General features: G+C 42.2%; 1 protein-coding gene across 2 annotated transcripts in view; it reads left to right on the top strand.

The window, feature by feature from the left end:
* Positions 1–11370, top strand: part of LOC149316731 (metastasis-associated protein MTA1) — a 103716-nt gene extending 92346 nt beyond the window's left edge. Inside the window, exons 19-20 of one of the 2 annotated variants that reach the window (XM_089516129.1) lie at positions 6881–7032; positions 9728–11370. In XM_089516129.1, the coding sequence (XP_089372255.1) occupies positions 6881–7032; positions 9728–9866 (291 nt within the window). In that variant the 3' untranslated portion in view covers positions 9867–11370. The remainder of the gene's footprint in view (positions 1–6880; positions 7033–9727) is intronic. The other variant, XM_089516131.1, reaches the window with a different exon arrangement.
* Positions 11371–22383: the final 11013 nt, after the last annotated feature.

The following is a 22383-nucleotide window of genomic DNA, read 5'->3' as shown; positions in this document are numbered from 1 at the left end:
TCTTGAACTCGCAACCTTGTGGTTTTGAGTGAATGGCTGCAGTACAGGCATTTAACCACTGCGCCACCAGGGCGCCTATTGGCTGCAAAGCAAGACCATCACATTACCCACCACGTCTTGATGAGAAGAGACACTATAGAAAACAAAGTCCTTCCTCCTCCTGAGGAAACTATGCAAAGTGAGGGATTGGAAAGGAGGCGTGTGTGGAACATAGCAGAACACTCAGATCTACCTCCCAAGCCCAAAATGAATGAAAAAATGATAGGGTTGTGATCATGTTATTTGTAGCATCCACATCTCTGCTCCAGCAGGTTCTTTAACACTTGGCCCCACTGCCATTCCTTCCCATATCAAGTCTGCTCTTGGAGCTGATGCTTGCAGCAAAATGGCCAAATCAAAGGTCTGTAAGTCAATCTGCAAATCAAATTGCATTTTGCAAAAACATACTGCCAGCAACATTGTCCCCATTTATAGTGTACCCAAAATCACACACCACAATATCTGAAATGAGTGGGGATAACTGACAATTCTGAATGTTGGGATAACAAATTGCAAAGGTTATCTGGCACCTTGAATCAGAAGTGCACATGATGGTGGGTTACAATGTTTGTCCTTCCATTATGCAGTATTCAAGCATTATTTTAAACCACCTTCATTATAATAGGCTTTTAATTAATGTCTAGGAACTTGGATATTCATGCACCCTACGTTTTCAAGACTACTATCTGCTTATTTTTGGATGTGCATACACATCAGATATTACTGCTGATTAGGGATGTAAGTAATTGACTACATGAATGACAAATAATTTCTACAGTTTTCTCTCTGCTGCAAGAGAAAATGAATATTTCCTTGCAGTTCTCACCCTGCTATAATACATTCCAAAGTATTTTGGTAAATTGTGCTGCACAAAAATATATGTGGGATTTTTGGAATAATTTTTTGTGTGCAAAATGTTTTCACACATACAGAAAAACCCATTGGTTGGTATAGTATTCAATGCTTATGAGGTTGTAAGCCATAGTTCTGATCTGTTACTTTGGAGATTCTCAAATCCCCAAAACATACCTCTTAAGCCAGGCAGCTCTACAACCAAAGGCTGAGACACTGCAGATTGGGCAGCTGGGAAATGATATTTTGTCAGTGCATTTATGGTGAGTTGAAACCAGCAGCTGCACCAGGACTCTAAGAATCTTCATCCTCCTCTTGGAGGGAAATGTGTGAAGAGAGAACCTTGAGTGGTTTCTCCCCATCACAGAGTGAAAAGAAAGACTAAGCATGTCTCTTTGGTGGATGTTGAGTCTTCTGTCTCTCTGGTGACTTCAGATAAGGAAGGAGGAGTGTTATCATCAGAGAAGTGGGATTCTTTTCCTGAGCATGTTTCTTTCCATTGGTTTGATTTTAAGCCATTTTCTGTATTTCATCAAATGGTAGAAAAATCTCTGGTGTTGACATTTACTGTTCAAGTTTCTGGAACTACCTTGGAAGGTGTACCAGAAATTAGAGCTAAGGCTAAACAGGAGCATTTGATAAGTACCCTTTCCTGAAGTTATTGCAGAGGCTATGGAAGGGGAATGGGCTCATCCTGGTGTTGTCAGCGCAGCTCGATCTTTTGCTAAAAGCTTGTATTCCTTGTCTTCTGGTGTGATGGAGATATTGAAGATTCCTCTTATTGATGCCCCCTGTGTCTGGTTTGATGTTGGGTTCTCTGTTTCATAAAGATTAAGATGACAGGCTTAAAAATCCAGAGGATAAAAGGACTGATAACATGTCACACAGGTCTCACGAGTCTTCCACTCTTACCATCAGAGCTGTTTCAGTGACAACTTGGTTTGCCATTGCCTCTATTAGTAGCTGAGGAGGAGGAGGAGGAAGAGGAGGAGGGTGGTATTCAGACTATTCTTGCAGCTAGAAGACCCTCCACTAAACACTTATGCATCTACTTGAAGAGCGGTTTGTAGATGGTGTTGGCATATAGGGTTCATGCTCAATCAGCTTCAGTGAGGTTGATTTTGGCCTTTTTACAGGAATTGGAATTAGGGCCTCAGTACCAATACTCTTAGACACGTCTCTGCATTGCGTTTTGTCATGAAAGCCACTCACTTTCTGTCTGCATGAGCTGAGGGTTTTTTGTTTTGTTTTGTTTTTATAATATAATAATAATAATAAAGATTTATTTCTAGCCCACCCTATCACAGAGAATCCAGGCTGGTTACAACAGTAAAATACATTAAAGTTACAATAAAATCCAAGAAGAAAACAATCCATATACCCACCCACCATTCCCAATGCTAAAATAGGATTAAGCAATCATAGTATAAAAGCATTAAAAACAGTAAAAACATTGAAAACATTCAACTAGAATTTGGAGAAAAATAAGCAGACGAGGAGGCATTTTTCATAATTGTGATCATGTTCATGTCAGATTCGTATCCAGATCTATATCTATGTTTCTCTGTCTATATCTCTGTATCTGGGGAGGGGTAACTAAGTTGGAAAGGCATGCTGAAAGAGATCCATCTTGAGTGCTTTCTTAAAAGCTGTCAGAGTGGAAATGTGGCGGATCATTCCATAATTTTGGAGCAGTAGTAAGAGAAGGCCCTCTGGGAAACGGATGTTAGCCTAGATTTTTTAGGCTGTAATAAATTCTTCCCAGAGGTCCTTAATGTGCGAGACGGACAATACAGAAGAAAGCATTCCCTCAAGTATTCTGGACCCAAGCCATGTAGGGCTTTAAAGGTAATCACCAACACCTTGTACCTTGCCCGGAAACTAATTGGCAGCCAGTGAAAGGACTTCAAGAGCAGTGTTATATGATCATTTTGTTTTGAATGGGTTGTCTTTGCTTTGGCCAGGCATGGTCCGTCAGTTTCCCTTATGGAATCAACACGTGGCTTATGTGGGCATTGTTAAAGTCTCTCTTTGAATCCTTGAGATTGATGGAATTAACATTTCTCACTTAAAACATTTTGTTTTTGGCTGCTGTTACTTTGGCCCCCAGGGTCTTTGAGTTGAGGTCTCTGTTAGTGCATGAAGAGTTGCACATTTTTCATAAGGATTCAATTATCCTTTGGTTAGATCTTTCTTTTGTTCCTAAAGTGAATTATTTGTTCCACTGACCTCAGGAGATCACATTGGTAACTATTTAAGACAATAAATTACACTTTTCAATTTTTAGTGAAGAGTAATATTTCTGCTATACTAATAGAATAGTGTTCCAGAATGGATGGTGCTTTGGAGTAGCAATTCAAAAAAATTTGGAGGGCTGCACAATGCCCATACCCTTGATGTATACATTATATAAATAACATGAATGTAGTATGATATCATTTGCCATGGTTAGTCCTAGTTTTATCCTGTCTTGGAGCTAAATGAGTCCTAGTGGCATAGTGTTGGCCTGTTCTGAATGTGTGCAGAACACTGCAACCTCCACACTCAATGATGTGCTGTTACTTGTACAGTGTTGATTTTTTCATTTTGTCTGCAAGGAAACAGACATTAAAACATTTTACCTGCAAGATCTCTGCACTCAGTGTTTGAAATCTCTAACATTTACCTCCTTATAAAACATAAATCTTATACAGTCATCCCTCCATATTTGCGGATTTTATATTTGCGGATTTGATTATTCACAGATTTCATTAATATGTTCTCTCTAGGACTGTCTAGGTCCTCCAGTGCAACTCTGTGGTCAACTTTAACTAAAAGTTGCACTGAAAGACCATTTGTAGCTACTCCAGTGCCATTCTATGCTCAGTGTATGTTGGATAGTTGCATGTTTTTTTCCCCAGCATGATAGCTGTTTGTTTTTTTGCACAAAACTGAGAAAAGCTTCAGTTTTCTATAAACCAAGACTCATGAGGAGCATATGCTTTGTTTAAAGGATGGTTAGTGTTCTACAAGCCTCTTAGAAGCACTTGTCAGATTGTTGACAAGTTATGCAGTGCCCACTTGTTCATTAATGAAGATGGTCTTACATTGATGATTCTAAGCATCTTTTTTCTCCATATGTACAGTATCTGAGGATGTAGGCTCAAGTCTACAAAAGCTCATGCTACCAACATATCTTTCAGTTAGCCTCAACGGTGCTACAAGATCCCTTTGCACACTTTTTCATATAGGTAACCACTCCTTGCCTTCTTTATAGAACATGCACCATTGAGTCCAGACAGAAACAGAGATAAAGACCCTTACCAAAAGATAAGGCTTGCATGCAATAGGATGCATTTCCTCTTTTTCTGTGAAATTGACAGTAGCATAATCTCTTTCAGGATATCTAGCAGGGATTAAATGCCAAATTTTTAATAAGCACCATGTAATAATAATAATAATACTAATTTGTTTTATTTATATACCGCTATTCCAAAGATCATAGCGGTGAACAGCAAGTAAGCTAATTAGCAAGTAAGCTAATGTACAGTTTTTCTCCAGAGTTCTATTATAGCATTAAGTCGTCGTGATACAAGAAAGAAGATCATCACTAGGGACAAGAAAAGACAAGTGAAAGAGTGCTTAGTTGAAAGAGTGACTTGCCAATGTAATGGTTCGCTGAGCGAGAAGTGAAATATATATGTGCCTGCGTGTTGGTCAGTGGAGCATGGGACTTTAGCATGCAATTGAAGACTGGATTTGATCTGAGAAGGAGTCTGAAAAGAGGCAATTGAACTAAATTAATACTTGCTTCTCTGACCTGAGATGTATCAGACAGACAGCGATCTAATGTGGTGAATAAATACTAGTAATAACTTCCGTTGCAGAATTTTAAAGCATTATTCTGACATCTCTGAAACAACACATAGTGGATTTGAAATATATTATTTTAGGGGCAAGGTTGGTATGCTCTGGAGCCTGAAGAACTGTATTGAAGGGTAGAAGTGGTACACTCTGGATGGCTACACCATGAAATTGCAACTGCTATTTTGAACATACTTTTTAAAGTGCTTTGAAGTGGGTTTGGGGCTGAAAATGGAGGGTGAGGGTTAAGAAAATCAATAGAGGGCCCACTGGACCTTTATGGGTTTTATGTTTTCCACCCATTTTATTAAAATGTGGATGCATGCAGTGTTGATTGCAGTAACTATAAGTTGTATACAGTGGGCCCTTACTTTACACAGGGATCCGTTCCAGATTCCCCCCCCCCCCGGATAAAGCTAAAAACGCATAAGCTTGAGCCCCATTATATGCAGTGGGGCTCATGCTCGCTGCGCAGCCACGTGCGCCATTCGTGAGCCCCATTGAATATAATGGGGCTTGTGCTTGCTGCGTGGCAATGCACACGCTCGGAGCGCTCGCGCATTTCCCAGGCAGCTTCAATGTATGCTGAAAGCTGCCAATAAGGAGCCCACGTATGACACGGACTCACTATACAAGTTTCTATACAAGATAGCATTTTTTTAAAATACCAGTCACCCACCAATTTTTCCATACTGTATGTTCAGGAGGGCTGGGTATGTATGTGTTCTTCACCTCTACCTGTGTCATGAACCCCATTCAAAATGTTTTTCCATAGGCTACCTTTCCTAGGGATGCAGTGGTTTAATGGTTAAGATGCCAATTCTGACGATCACAAGGTTGGAAGGTTGGCAGTATGAGACGCAAGTGCCACACTCCTGTCACTAGTCTCAGCTTCTGCCAACCTAGCAATTTGAAAGTATGTAAAAGCGCGATTAGATAAATTGTTACCACTTCTGTGGGAAGGTAACAGTGTTATGGGCAGTCATGCTGGCCACATGACCACAGAATCAACAACACTAGTTCTTCAGCTTAGTGATGGAGATGAGCACCACCCCGTACAGTGAGTTATGATTGGACATTCATGTCAAGGGAAACTTGTACCTTTACCTTTCCTGCCACATTTCTAAATGCTTAAAATATTCTAGTCAGATTTAATAATAATAATAATAATTTGTTTTATTTATATACCGCTATTCCAAAGATCATAGCGGTGAACAGCAAGTAAGCTAATTAGCAAGTAAGCTAATTTGGCCTCTTCACACTGCTGCTGCCATATCTCTGTCAAAGTTAGCAGAAGGCATGCACAGCTTTCTGACCCAGATCATCAGCTTCCCTCTGCAGAAATGTAATTTCTTCATAGCCTGCCTCTTTCTCACCTGAGATACCATGTGCCTGCTATGATCCTTCAGCCAAGGCCCTTCTTTGGATGCCTTTTTAAACTGAGGTGCTACTGAGAAAGGATCTCCTCAGTGGCAGCATGTACATCCAGGGAGGATTATCTGTCTCCTATTTTTATGTCACTGGGCTGTGGAAAGACCTTTCTATTTTCATAAACTTTTAAATTCCTTGCACATTTTTTATTTTGCTTAGTTTTTTACTTCAATTTTGACCACTGCTCTTTTGTTTTATTGTAATTTTGATTTGTTTTTGTAAGACACACAATAAATCTATTAAAAGGGTATGGTTTTTTTAAAATGTTAAATACTGCACTAACTACACTGTAGAAAGCCAAAAGTATTTTTCCCTCCCTTATCATACATTTCTAAGGAAAGCAGGAGATCCTTCTGTCACTTTGCTTACTTAGGACTGGAATAAGTTAATGTTTCTGTATCATAGGCATCTGAAAAAGAAGGGAGACAGGTTGTTCTAGGCTACAGTTTCTCTACTCTTTGTGTGGTTCCTATGCTTTGTGTTTTGCCTGACTGACCATCCATTTATAGGATTCTGCTGTTTTCCACTCCAGCCAGTGATCTCTCCAATACAGAAGGTGATAACTTGAAGAATAATGGGTGTCTTTTTGCTTCCATAGAAACAGGAATTTACAGAAAGAAAGAAAAATCCACTGTCTTGTTCCTGAAGTGTTTGCTACTCTTCTTTTTTATAGGAGGCTATAACATCTTTCCCCTGTTTTCATATGTTGTATTAGGGACCAAATCGAAACTTGCTGCTCAATGGGAAATCATACCCAACAAAAGTCCGGTTAATCCGTGGTGGAATCATGTTTCCAGTGAAAAGGAGGAGGATGAACTGGATTGACGCTCCTGATGATGTTTTCTACATGGCCACTGAGGAAACCAGGTGGGCTTTGCCAGAGGTAGAGCTGTAGCAGCAGCTGTGGGATGGGAGGCCAGGCTTGTGAGCTCATTGAGTATTTAGAACTGCTCAGTGATGAAGCATCAGGGTTTTCCTAGAACTGGCCAACAGTCAGGTACTTTACAAACAAACATTTGGAAAGGCAGTAGCAAACAGAGGTGTTACATTTTTGTTTCTATAATGGACCCTTGTTATACGCTGGGGTTTGATTCCAAGATCCCCCTGTGTATAACAAAATCCGTGGATGCTCAAGTCCCATTAAATATAATGACATAATAAAAAAATGGAAAATCAAGTTTTGATATTTGAAATTTATGCTTTTTTGGAACATTTTCAAACCGTGGATGCTTGAATCCGTGTATAAAAAAATCCATGTATAAGAAGGGCCAACTGTATTTCAAATCAAATATTGTAAAACATTACTTATATCATTGTTCATAGATGTTTAGGGGAGTGTTTTGTTTAGATTTACTTGGTTTAGAGATTTCTGGTTCTTTTGAACTTTTAAAACAAGAACTGGAAGGAAAGAAGGACCTACCTTATTTTAATGAGAAAACATCAATTTTGTTGCCACCACAGCAAAAAAATTCAGATGTAGTAGCCAGATGTGGTTCCTGGCAAGAGGGAGAATCTGGCCCACAGATGCAGAGGGAATGCTCATCTTCATATTATATAATTAAAATACATATGTGAGACTGGGACAGAACATTTTATCACTTGCAAATTTTGCTGAATAGTAAACAACGGTTATTTGCTCTGAATCCATGCATTTAGAACAGGTTATAAGTGAATGATAGGGAATGTCTGGCTTTTCCAGGTCCTTTTGTATAGGGCTGAAATCCAACAATGTCCAGGAAGTCATCAGTTCCTGCCACAGAGAGGAGAAGGAGCTGGGTGGCCATTTTTAGTTGAGAGTGTGCTTGTTGCTGAGGGAAAGGAGCTTCTGTGAGTCACATCTGTGAGTCACTAGGGAGTGGAGCTTTTTCATCCAAGGAGAACTACAGCAGAGGCTGAGTTGACTGAGCTCACCACCAGAGATTGGTGAAAAGGCCAGGTCATCAGGGCCTTTACGTTGGTGTTTACCAGAGGATTTTTTTGAGGAGGAAGACCATAGCTCTGTTTCAGTCATTACTATAGACTTCTCAGTATGGACACTGAGGGAACTGCTGCTGTCACCTGCAAAACTTGTGGGATGTTGCCTTCTTGCCTACAAATGTAGAGAACTTCACATGCACCAAGTGCAAGCTGGTAGCACTCTTGGAGGAGAAAGTCCAGCAGCTGGAGTCCAGAGTAGATACACTTCAGCATATTAGGAAGCAAGAGGATTTCCTGGACAGAACAGAACCAACAGTCTTGGACGGGGACCACACAGAGGAAGTTGCTGGGGCAGAGGAGGTCACTTCACATACAAAGGAGGCAGACAGCTGGAGGACTGTCACACAGAGAACTAGGCCAACAAGGGATTGTTCTGGGAGCTTGCAGCTAGAGAATCAATTTGAAGCTCTTTCCCTTATCAAGGAAGACGAGGAAGAGCAGCATGGACAGACTTCAGGGACAGAGCAGGGGACCCTGCTGCTAAGCCTCGGAGGAGGCATGTGGTCATAGTGGGGGACTCCTTGCTGAGGGGTACACAAGCAGTGATTTGTAGGCCTGACAAGATGTCTTGAGAGATGTGTTGTCTCCCTGGGGCAAAGATCCATGATGTGACAGACAGGATGACAAGACTGGCCAAGCCTACTGACCAAAACCCCTTCCTTTTGGTCCATGTGGGAACCAATGATACTGCAAGACACAGCCTTCAGAACATCAGAAAGGATTACGAGGCTCTTGGTAGGAAGCTGAAAGAAATGGATGCACAAGTTATCGTCTTGTCTCTTCTGCCAGTTGAAGGGCATAGTCCAGGAAGGGAGAGGAAAATAGCAGATGTAAACAACTGGCTCCGCAAATGATGCTGCCGAGAACGATTTGGATTCTTTGATCATGGGCTGTGGTTCCATGATGGGGGGCTTCTGGCAACAGATGGGTCTCACGCCAGTTGGAAGAAATGTTTTTGCCAACAGTCTCAAGAATTTGATCAGGAGGGCTTCAAACTGAGTTCCGTGGGGGAGGGAGACAATATTATGGAAGGCAAAGGAGATGGAAAAAATAGTCAAACTTACATAGAGGAAAAAAGACAAATAGTGCAAGGACTATAGTGTGAGCCTGGGAATGCAGGAGTGATTTGCATGTGTATTGTTCTGTGCTGATGGCTGGCCTCAGGCTAGGAGGCTAATGCAAAAGAGGATTAATGTCTGTTAATTGGTGATCATTATCTGCTGGGAAAGCCCCTAACTCTGAATGGTTTCCCATTTGCATTTGCTGAGTCCTTATTTTGCTATTCCTCAAGACTGGTAGCCTAATTTTGTTAACTTTAAGGGTTTCTTCTTTCCAGTTGAAATTATCCAGGTGTTTGTGGATTTCAATGGCTTCCCTGTGCATCAGCAACTGTAATAACTGTTTCTGCAGAGGACCGTTTTTGTGGATAAACCTGTTTGTAAAATTCTTTAATTCTGTAGACAAATAATATAGAAGAAAATGCTCTTAGCTCTCAAAGGAACAGTTCTAGAGCAGCTTATGTAACAAGAAGATATATTACAAATACCCATTCTCTGACCATTTTTTCTTTTTTGTTTTCACTTAGGAGAATTCGTAAGTTTCTTCCCTCCTCAGAAGCCAGGCGAGCTGCAAGACGCCCATACAAGACTATTGTTCTCCAGCCCCTACAGGGCCTGCATCTACCCCAGCCTGTGAATGATGAACCAATCATCATTGAGGACTGAAACAAACTGACTGATCTATGATAGACTGGTGGATTTCCCAGAGGACCTTTCTCAGCCACATCCTGCCATATACCCTTCTGGAGGTTCTGTGGCTAGGGTTGAATCCACTGCACATGAGGAAGAACAGAACTACATTTCTTTGACTCTTGAAAGGAATTTGGACCTGTTCTGGTTCTTGATGGCCAGATTGCACATGGGTGTGCTTTCCCCTTTTTTAAAAAAGAAAGACATTTTGGTAGCAGATTTTTTTTTCTTTGCTTCTAGCTTATTCTGCTCCTTTTGTAAGCAAGTGGAAAGCAAAGTAAATTTAACTTATTGAGAAAAATGGAGGGTAGTTAGCATACTCTGTTTTCATAAAGGGAAATCCAGATGGCTTCATTTTATGCCTGAGCTTTTATTGTTCAGCTGTTTTATGAGAACGTTGTAAGTGTGTGTGTGTGTGTGTGTATGTGTGTGTTTGTCAAGAGTACCATTTTTAAATTCCATTTACATTATTTCTTTGTAGTTAAAGTGCCAATGTGTATCTGTAATATCTGGAAATATAGAACCTGAAAACTTAGTTTAGTTGATCTGTTATTTCTGGTTCTTTATAGTTTCGGATCACGTCAACTGTTTTTTTTTTCTTTTTTTCTTTTTTGCTATTAATGGGTCCATGGGAACATCCTGTAAGGAGATCTCTCATCCATGGAAGGGTGGTGGTGATATTCTGATTTAAAAAGCTAGGTACAGTTATCTATCTTAATTTAGTCTTCCTATGGAAAGCTTCTGGTGGAGTTTCAGCCCAGAATACTGCTATTCTCTTCAGGATCCAGCCTGAATGAACAACTTTCTTCCTATGGCTCAGTTTCTAAAGAAGCCTCAAAGACAATCTAAGAACACCAAGACTAGAATATATGCTAGTTTCTTCAGTCATGTCTGCTGATTCCCAAAATGTCCCTAATAAAGAAAAAGAGACAGCAGCAGTGGAAGCAGCATGGTGTTGACTGTAGCCATCTCCTACGGTTTCTTTTCTGCTACATTACCTGCTAAAACCATTCCAGCTACTGTCCACTTGGATTCTACTGCCTTTGCCAGTATTCCATCAGCTGTAATGTTATCTCCCACATTTTTGAAGTCAGTTCCAAATAGTGACTTCTGAACCTTTCAAGTTCTTCTCTAGAATGTTGCATTGCTTCTAGTGAATAAATGGCTTCTTCGACTGTCAGCTGTGTAGTGACATTTGGAACCTTCTAGAATCGCTAGGGAAGACTTTTTGGCAGTAGCTATGTCCACCCAGTTTGTTGGGGGCAATTAGCTTACACTCTGTAAATTGCTTAGTACATCGGTAAGCAGTATAGAAATGTACTTGCTATTGTACATTTCTAGTGTTCCTGTTCTTTTCCCTCAGTTTCTTTTTGTCCACTGTGCTAGCAGCATTGAAGGAATTGATTCATAGATTCACTTTCATTTGAATATAACGGTTTTATGTCAATTTGATAGTTTGGGAGGGAGAGTTGGGTCAGGGTTTTGTGGGTTTTATTGTTTTTGTATTGTGTACTGCACAAATTCCATTGTTACCTGCCTCGATCCTCAAACGGAAGAGGCAGGATATAAATAAATATTATTATTATTATTAATTATTTTCTGATCATCAGATTTGGCTTTTGACTACCCTTTTTCTTATTGAATTTTGCATTGGCATAGAGTTTTTCTGGCTTTTGACTCAATTTTACCTCAACTACTCTCTGCTTTGTGATTTGAACTTGGTTTGATGCTCTTGGCTTGATCCAGATTAGTGACAATGCTAACCTCCATCGGCAAGTATGCGAGGAATATGGGGCTAAAATTCCAGGCCAAGACAAGCACTCCTGTTGCTTGCTGTGCCTTGGCAAGGGGCACAGTATGCAGGTCTGTGCCCATCTTTCTCATCTCCAGTTGATTCTTTATGAGAAAGCCTTGAAACCATGTGTCACCAATGGCAATTATTTTGGTGCCTCCACCATCTCTGCATCCAAAGAGGCCCTTGACAACTGAGTCGAGTCATCATGAAGATTCTGCTTGCCCTGGTTCTTCAAAATCGAGCCAGAAGCTTTCTTCCTCAGCCAAGAATCAGCTTGAACTGGAGCACAGGCTCACATTCAAGACCCTCAAATCCAAGTATGTCCCTGCTAAGCGAAAGTCCTTGGTGGCCAAAACCGAGACGGCTTCTAAATCCACTAAAAAAGCCAGTGACGAAGGAGAGAAAAAGAAGAAGCACAAACATTCTTCTCATTTCTCCACTAAGAGAGTCACTAGATTGGAGACGGAGCCATCTGACAAGCCTACCTTGCCTACTCCATCTCTTCATGTGGTTGAGACTCAGGCCAGTTCAGTTTTGGAAGGCAAATTGATAGACACTCATGTGACACAGTCCCACCAGTCTCCTTCTCCGCAACCTCCTCACTCTCCACATTTGTCTGTCAGGGTTCTCTCACTCCATATCCAAGTGAGTGATCAGATGTCTGCCTCTACAGCCTACCAACTGGACTATCAATATGATTCTGAGTCCCGCTTTGAATCCAGACATCGATATGAATTCGACTCTCGGTCCCTAATTGACACCGACCATGATCATTACTGGCAACGACAAGATGTGAACCGAGCACGCTACTCTCTAGTCCCTCTTGCCCAGGCAGATGACCTTGTCTTCAAAAGGGAAAAGGGCCATTGCTACATCTCTGTAAAACCTGATTTTCATCTACGGCACTACACTTGTGAAGTCCCTAGAGGCTCTTGGGGCTCCCTGATGGGTTTGGTGATCCTGCAGTTGACTCCATCCTCTAGACCTCATCCATCTGTGCTTCAGAGTGTCCTTGCGGAGTAGGAAGCTCCACCTGTTCCACCGTGCCAAAAATCGCTGGCAGATAAGTCTTTACCAGCTCTTCCTTGTTCACCACGCTCTGTGGCATCTCCAGAATCTATTTCTTCTTCTCTGAGGATCAACTCCATGCATGGTCCCCTTTTAATGTTCTGGTGAACCATGAGTCAGCTTCACCCACTGATGATGTCCACTCCTTCTCTGAGCAAGTCATCCAAATGGCCATTTCACTAAACATTGCTGTGATGTATCACAAATCCAAACTGTTCAACTCAATCTACGAACTGATTCAATCAAAGGTTCCTACCCTGGCATCCATTGAGCTTCTTTCATCTATGTCCTATATTGCAAAGCTTTCTTGGATGATTCTAGCTACCATGCTATTCACCTCCCGGAAGATCAACAATCTCTACCACATTACACCCTCTGACTCGTCTTGGCTTTTTGAACACCCAAAGCTGAACTCAGTAATTGTGGAAGCCTCCAGCCCCCAGAACGTCCTTGGCACTGTCAGACAAGGAGGACTCAAAGGTGGATGGCATGGCCATGTAGTTGTACTCTGCAGCAGCTCTGGGACTCTGGGTGGCCAACTGCTCAGCATGCATGGGAGCTGATCAACAATACCTCTGGGAGAAAGTGCTTCCCCTTTTTGATTTGCTCATAGTCAGTACCATCAACAAACAAGGCAGCACAAGGTCTCAGACTTTATTTGACCTCACCCTTTGGATCTGGGAATAGTGCATCGCAAGGGACATTGCTCTGCAGGCAGTCCACCTACTGGGTGAGGAGAACGAACTAGCAGACCAGTTCAGCTGGTCCTCGGATACGTGTCACAAATGGATGCTCCATCCCGAGGTGACACAGAAACTGTTCTGCTGTTGGGGTTCGCTTCTGGTCAGTCTCTTTGCAAGCCATCTGAACTGTCAGTGCCCACAGTTTTGCTCAAGAAGCAGAATTTGAGGTTCTCGAGGCAATGCCTCCTGTTCAAATGGGCTGGAAATCTGCTGTATGCCTTCCCTCCATTACCACTCATCATCAGGGTCATGGCGAAGATGAGACAGGACAGATTGGATGCCATCCTGATCATCCTCTGGTGGCCGAGGCAGCCGTGGTTCACGCCTCTCCTACAGCTGGTTTGCGGGGATTATCTCCGACTACCCTTGTGTCCCATCTTTCTCACTCTGCGCAGGGGTCGGGTTTGACATCCAGACCTGGAAATACTTCATCTTGTCGCTGGCGGATTAAAGCATGACATCTTTGCCCAAATCCGTGCAAACTGTCATTGTGGCTCACAGATCATCAAAGCAGAAGTCCTACCATCTGAAATGGACTAAATTTCTGGCATTCTTAACCAACAGGGATCTGTCCCCCTCTCGTGTTCCAGTACCACACGTTTTAGGCTTTGTAATGTCACTGGCACAAGGTGGACTTTCTATTTCTCCTTTGAAATATTATTTGGCAGCCATCTTCACCCACTACTAGTTCAGCAGTCACCCATCTTTCAGGACCCTCTAATCAAAAAATTCCTCAAAGAGGAATTTCATTAACCTCCACCTTCTGTACCAATACTAGCTTGGAATCTTGAATTGGCAGAACTAATGGCAACAGCCGATCTCAGGCTTCTCACCTGGAAGACTGATTTCCTTGTTGCCGTCACCTCAGCTCGCCGTGCTGGTTAACTTTGTGCACTCCATGTGGACCAGCCTTATCTTTGTTTCCATAAGGACAAAGTTCTTCAACGTCCGGACATCACCTTCCTGTCCAAGGGGGTATGTTGGTTCCATCTTAGCCAGGATATTGTTTTACCTACCTTGGCTCCGAATCCAACCATCAGTATCAAGCACTTTTTTGCATTTTCTCAATGTCCAAAGAGTGCTCGCATTCTATGTCGACTGAACTTTGGATTCAAGATGATCCAAGAGACTGTTTGTTTGCTACTCAGTTTCAAAGCTTGGACTTCCAGTCACTTCTCAGCGTTTCTCAAAATGGGTAACGTCTACCAATCATTTAGCCTACGAACTCTCTGGGAAGACTCCTCTCACTCGAATTCGAGCACACTCTACCAGGGCAGTAGCGGCATCCTCTGCTTTTCTCAGTGGAGTACCCCTAGAGGAAGTCTGTAAAGTTGCAGTCTGATCCCAACCATTGACTTTCATCACACTCTGCAGGCTGGATACGAGGGCAAGGAATGATGCAGCTTTTGGGAAGGCAGTGTTGCTTTCTGGTTTGCACTGAGGTTTGTTTATTACATGCTTCTTACCTAAAAGTTATTCAACAATGGCTCCTCTTTATCCTGGAGAGAAGTGACCAGTGAGGTGCCACAGTGTCCTGTCCTGGGCCCAGCGCTATTCAACAGCTTTATCAATGACTTAGATGAAAGAATAGAGGGTGAGCTTATCAAAATTGACAATTACCTTAATAGAATAGAGAGGTGGGCAAAAGCTAACAAAATGAATTTCAACATGGAGAAATGTAAGGTACTGCACTTAGGGCAAAAAATAAAAATAAAAAAATGAAATGAAGTGCATAGATATAGAATGTGGGACACCTGGCTCAACAAGACTATATGTGAAAGGAATCTAGGAGTCCTAGTAGACCACAGGTTGAACATGAGTCAACAATGTGATGTGGCAGCTGAAAAAACTCCAATGCAATTCTAGGCTGCATCAATAGAAGTATAGTGTCTAGATCAAGGGAAGTAATAGTGCCACTCTATTTTGCTTTGGTCAGGCTTCACCTGGAATACTGTGTCCAGTTCTGGGCTCCACAATTCAAAAAGGACGTTGAGAAACTGTAGCGTGTCCAAAGGAGGGCAACTAAAATAGTGAAGGGTCTTGAAATCATGCCCTATGAGGAACAGCTTAGGGAGCTGGGGATGTTTAGCTTGGAGAAAAGAAGGTTAAGAGGTGATATGACAGCCCTGTTTAAATACTTGAAGGGAGAAAGCAAGCTTGTTTTCTGCTGCTCCAGAGACTAGGACCTGGAGCAATGGATGCAAGCTACAGGAAAAGAGATTCCAGCTCAACATTAGGAGGAACCTCCTGACAGTTGCGAGACTTGGAATTACTCTGACCAAAAATCCACGACAAACTACAGGTAGATCAGAAAGTTTATTGTAAGGACTGAGTAGAAGTATTCCTGGCCACGTCATTGTTGAATCTGAAGAACTCCAAATAGAGACAGAACCTTAGAATTCCCCAGACCCCTCCCTTTGAGTTGGTTCCCTTCGGTTCAGCCTTTAATGTAGAATTTCTCCCTTTGTTCTGAAGGGGGGAAAGAAGGGGGGGGGGGGTGTTTGGCCATTTGGTTCCTAGTTCCTTCACCAAGTAGAGATCTAAGGCTGTATGCACCTTTGGTATCAGTTTCCCAACAACCCCTCATAAAACTGCCTAACTGCCATGCAATACGTGACCATCCGGCCCAGTCCTCATGGTGGCAGCCCCCCTATTCTCAAAGTGACTGTCTATCTATATCTCTACTTCCTCTCTCTATATGCATATCTATATCTTCCCTATTTGTGGATGAGAACCTATTCCCTGACCCCCACTCTGCGGTTTATCTATCTATTCTATCTATCTATCTATCTATCTATCTATCTATCTATCTATCTATCCCTACAAACCTCATGGCAGAATACACCCTGAATGACTGACTGAAGGTAGATTCTGACAACAGTAAGGGCTGTTTGACAGTGAAACATACTTCCTCAGAGTCTCCCTCATTGGAGGTCTTTAAACAGAGGCTGGATGGCCATCTATTGGAGATGCTTTGATTGAGAGTTCCTGCATGGCAGGGGGTTGGACTGGGTGGCCCTTGTGGTCTCTTCCAACTCTATGATTCTATGAAAGATTGCAGCATGGATGTTGGAGCCAGCTGGCAGTCAGTGTTTGGGACAGAGGAGTAGGAAGAGGGAGAAGGTCCATGGAGTGACACCATAGTTATCATGAATTACCATACTGGATGACACCAACCACAGTCTCCCTCATTCAGCTGGCAGACTCAAATGTCCCACCTATTCCTCCAGGTAAGACTTTCACTGATACACACTCTACTCAACCCCCACTTCTTTACACCAAGGAAATTAAAAGAATTTGATATAGCACCTAGCAGGAATCAATACTGGTGCTGATTGAATTTCTCTGGGCTTGATCTTTCTATAGATACAGTACTACACATCCAGAAAGATCCTATTGTGGTACTTGGAAGCAATTGACAATACTGAGACTAAGGCTGTTTATTCCATTGAAAATAACAATATTGAGAATTTTATCTCTAGCATCTCTACTGCTACTCTTACAAGATTTCTAGATCATTTTTCAGCTACTGCTTGCAAAGTCATGAACAAAACTGCCCCATGAAACATCAAAACTGCCCCATCACACATGAAGCTGATGGCAAGACAATCACCATGGAGAAGTATAGCGCCTACCGAGATATAACTGAATGGCATGTCATTGTTGTGGCTCTTTGACAAGCAATGTTCAAAAGCAATGCAAAAGGTTGACCCTCACTTCACCTGATAGCTATTGGAAGAACTCTGCCACTGCTCATCTCTTCCCTTAGACTTGTTGTGGTACTATGCTCAGAAATGCAGTGGTTGTATTTCTAGCAGGTGTATATACTGTGACAACTTGAAGTCCCTGGTGACTTTTCAGCACTTTTTTCTTTAAGCAAGAAATTGATTCTTTTATGTGTTCCTGTGAAGGGTAACACATACTAGGAGATGGCCTACATGACATCTAGGAAAGGATGCCTGTAGCAGCCAAGTATTGCTGCAATGGCATTCAGGGAATGTATGCCTTGTGCCAGGCTCTTATCCATTTGAAGAGCTGGCTGTGAAAGCAGCTGTCTGTCCTGCTTGGAATGATCATTTCCCCTCCTGTTCCAACAACTTTTCAGATGCTTTTCTTGAGAGGGGAATTAGCCCTAGGGAAGAGATCAAGTTCTGTCCCATCATATGTATGTCCTTTACAAAGCTTCCTATGAAGAGGCCCTCTCCAACCACAAGAAGGGATAGCTTTTCAAAGGGCATGATCACATGAGTGCTTGTATTGCATCTAATCTTACTTAAGGCCTTCTTCTCTTTCCTGTATGCACACTTCTCTCACAATTGTTTTTCTTTTTCGGTTGGTGAATTAAGGGAGTTACACTTAATAAATGTGATGCGGTTTGCCAAAACGGGATAGTGAGCATTCAGCATTGCAGTGAGGCTGTAGTGTAGCTGGCTTCCAAGAACACAAAGTACTCTGATTTAATCTTAGCTGCTAAAAGCCTTTATAGGGCACAAGAGCACAAAGTTTCCATTAAATTCTTCAAAAGAATAAGAATAGAAGAAACAAACACCTGGCCCTGATCACAGCAGGAGACCTCTAGCAAGAAACCCATTGGGTGACTTTGGGCAAGTCACATCCTCTCAGCCCAAAAGAAAGGAAATTACAAACCTTGTTTGAATAAATCTTGCCAAGAAAACACTAGGATGGGGCACCATGTGGCTGAATCAATTTAAAAGGCACATTACAACAGCAAGACAACTAAGAAATTTGTTTTTTAGGTGATTCTTTTGAGGACATTTCCCTGAGAAGAGTGAGAGAGAGGAGGAGGGACAAACCCCAGTGATCTGAAGGAGAAGTTGAAGGCTTTCATGGCCAGCATCCATAGTTTTTTGTGGGTTTTTCGGGCTATGTGACCATGTTCTAGACGAGTTTCTTCCTGATGTTTCGCCAGCATCTGTGGCTGGCATATTCAGAGAACATGGCCACATAGCCCGAACCCCCCCCCCCCAAAAAAAAAGATCTGGAGGGGACCTCTTCAACGTCCCCACAATTTACTGATTACATGTCACTAGCTCAATTTAATGTTCTCCCAAAAGCAGTATTAGAAGGGAAATATAGGAAAATACCCAATGAATCTTGGTTTTGCTCTTGTGATGCCGGTGTTATAGAAACTACAGCTCATGTTCATGTATTGTCAGTTCTATAAGGTCATTCACCATCAGCTGATTACCCCTCTTTTAATCAAATATCCTGGACATACTGATACCTTTTATTTACGATATCTGTTGGACAATCAGGACCCAAATGATGTACTTAACGTAGCAAAATTCTGTTATATAGGCCTGTTACAGACTGCCAAAATAAAGCTGCTTCGGGTCTCTTTGGAGGTATGCTGTTTAAATGATGCATGGGTCCTAAGAATCTGGAAGCTGCACCAAAGCTGCACTCCAGTGCTTAGGAATGGAGTGTGGCTTTGGCGCGACCTCCGGACTCTTAGGACCCATGCGTCATTTAAATAGCATACCTCCAAAGAGACCCGAAGCAGCTTTATTTTGGCAGTCTGTAACAGGCCATTATGTGCAAAATGCATCCCCAACTGGCTGGTGACAACTGATATAGCTGGTGGAGTTGGATTCTGATGTTCTGAATCCTGTTCTAATAATTGTACTGTACAATTATTATTTTATTATCATTTTATTTATTATATTTTATTCTGGTCAATGACTGAATAAACAACTTACTTACTGATTACATGAGAACCAGCATGGTGTAGTGGTTTGAGCATTGGGCTATGACTCTGGAGACTAGGGTTTGATTCCTGGCTTGGCCATGAAACCCACTGGCTGACCTTGGGTAAATCACACTCTCTCAGCCTCAGAGGATGGCAATGTTAAGCCTCCTCTGAACAAACCTTGCCAAGAAAACCGCATGATAGGGTTGCCTTAGGGTCGCCATAAGTCAGAAATGACTTGAAGGCACATAACAACAAATCTGCTGGGTTGTTTTATTTTTAGAAGAGAGTTGTTAGTCCTAACAAATCCATGTGGGGCTCCACTGACCACTGCATCAGAATGCTTATAAACCAGAATGCTTACAAATTCTCCTTTGTAATTTGTGTCGTCCCAGGTATTAGCGCAGTTGACCCTTACTTTTCTGGTTCCTACTTTGTATCCTTTGTAAAAGATGTATGTGTCTCCAGTGTTACGGCACCTTGTCCATTCTCCATTCTCCATCACCACAATTAACACTGTAACATTTACAGCAAAAGATTATTCCATATTCCATTTTTAATTATTTACTTCATTGTTTATTCAATTGTTCAAAATATATACTAGGTATATAAATATCCTAGGCTATTGTTGTTTAGCCTTTAGCTTTTAATTCTTTAGCTTTGGTCAAGGCCAAAGTTTAAGATGAATGGCTTGCAATAACTAGGGAATGTTATCAACCTACTCAATGTTGGCCCACCTACCAGTGTGACTATATATTAAGTGAACACATCGCAGAGTTCTTGGGGGCAAATGCATGCACACACAACCAAGTTCCTTGGAGCCTTCAGTTCAAATCATTTGAAAACTTTTTAAAAATGTGGCCGTTTTAGCTGACTTCCCCCAACAACCCTCTAAAACTCCTCCACCAAAGGCTTATTTTGTGAAGAATCAAAACCAGAAATCACATCAGATCACTTCCAGGTCTTCTAGCATGCATTCATATACCCTACCAGCAGGAGCAGAGCAAAAACTAGCCCTCAGCCGGCACAGATTCCCCATGCCTGATCTGCAGAGATACAGGCCAAATCACTAAAGAGAACGCAGTAGGATACTTAGAAGCGAGTGAGCCAATACCTGCTCCTCTTTCCCACATATGTGTGTGTATTTGCCTTCAAATCACCTGCTGACTTAAGGGGACCTTATATACATCAACATAAAAAAAGCACAAATACTGTATGGGGAAAGGAATAGCACCAGGTCTACCTGAAGGTAATGAAACGGGCTGGGTGACACCTAGAGATGCTCTAGGTCTAGGGCATGGAACAAGGAACAAGACTGGAGAGGCCCCCATCATGTTTCTTTAACTCAACTTGCCACCCAACAGTGTTGCTTTGATCAGGCCTAAAGAGAATCATAGAATCAGAAAGGAACCCTTGCATTCTGCCAAGGAACCTACCATCCACTACATGGCTACTACATAATAATAATAATAATAATAATAATAATAATAATAATAATAATTGTTTTATTTATATGCCGCTATTCCAAAGATCATAGCGGTGAACAGCAAGTAAGCTAATTAGCAAGTAAGCTAATTTGCCCCCAACAGTCTGGGTACTCATTTTAGCGACCTCGGAAGGATGCAAGCCTGAGTCGAGCTTGGGCCCTTTTGCTGGTCTTGAACTCGCAACCTTGTGGTTTTGAGTGAATGGCTGCAGTACAGGCATTTAACCACTGAGCCACCAGGGCTCCTATTGCGCCACCAGGGCTCCTATAAATTATTCTGGGAGGGCACTCCATACCCCCAGGGAGCTGACTTGCATGGGGACTGGAAGGTCCAGCAGTCTTGTGTCAGAGCTTGGAAATAAACTAATTAACTTGCTAATAAGTTGCTTGTTCTAGTGTCTAGTCTTCCAGTTAACTCATTAGATTGCCCAGTCAGTGCAATTGTGCTGTAATGGGTTAATTTATTTTTAAATGATAGAATTTGTTACACTTGCTGGCAGAGGTGTTACTAGGGGTTGTGGGGGTATGGGCCACACTGGGCAAAAACCTGGGGGAGTGAACACCCAGTGAGACCCTCCCAGGAAGGTTCGTCTGCTGGTTCGTCCATCCACCCATTCAGTTGCCTGGGTCTTTCTGGGTCTGGCCAGCCGGTGGGCAATTGCGGCAAAGGGAGGGATGGGGACAGGGCTGCTATCTGCGCCCTCATACCAGGTGACACCTACCCTAGTGATGCTGAAGGCCTGAGGAGAAGAAGGATTAGAACTGGAAGAAATGCAGCACATGAATCTGTTGCCAGGCAGACTACTCTGCTTGCTGTACATCCCTGTAGATGCCCAAGAATAGAGAGGCCTCAAAGGAGGAAGCTATACCTGATGAGAATGAATGTGGGTGAAGTTGAATGGTCAAGAATGCTGGAAGACCAGGATTGAGATTGCCAGGCCTTGGAAAACTGGAAAGGTCAATATGACTGATTGGTGGTCTCGATTTTGGAATTTTTGGCTTATAGAAAAGCTCACTCACTGATCAATCTAGAAGTGGAATCTTCCTCTGCTTTTCAAAGAACGATGGTCCCCACTTATATCTTATCTTAATAAAATTGGAGCAGAGGTGGGTCTTCCTTTGTAATATGACTCCCTTTGGATGATCGAACTGGTGCAAAGAAGGTATTTTATGTAATGTTGCCCTTTTACATCCCATGTGACCTTGGATCTTTGATGTTGGTTTTTAAGGATTTGTATTTTAGCTTGTTTTTGTTTGTATTTGTTATTGTTTTCTGCCTTTTTTTGATAAGAAAAGTAAAATTTTAAAAAAATTTAAAAATGCAGGAAGACCTGTGCAAGTGAAGACCCATGATATGATGTGAGTGGTATAAGTGAGGAAGCACCGGGGATGGTGAATAAGAGCCGCAGAGTGGCCTTGGAACAGAAGCAAGGGTAAAGAATAGATGCAGTGTGGGGTGTTGGTGATGCTTGGTGCATGCATGTGAGGGAGAGTGGGCAGCTGGCTAATGCATGTGAGGGAAGCCATGGTGGCGCAGTGGTTAAATGCCTGACCTGCAGCCACTCACTCAAAACCATAAGGTTGTGACTGTTCAATACCAGAGAAAGAGCTCAAGCTTGCATCCTTCTGAGGTCGCTAAAATTAGTACCCAAATTGTTGGGGGCATTTAGCTTACAGTTGTAAACCACTTA

Source organism: Sceloporus occidentalis, unplaced genomic scaffold (assembly GCF_023333645.1).
Source record: "Sceloporus occidentalis isolate IW3139 unplaced genomic scaffold, rSceOcc1.0.p SCAF_3, whole genome shotgun sequence".
NCBI lineage: Eukaryota > Metazoa > Chordata > Lepidosauria > Squamata > Phrynosomatidae > Sceloporus > Sceloporus occidentalis.
The sequence above is the reverse complement of the archived record's forward strand: the minus strand, read 5'-3'. Positions and strand labels throughout refer to the sequence as shown.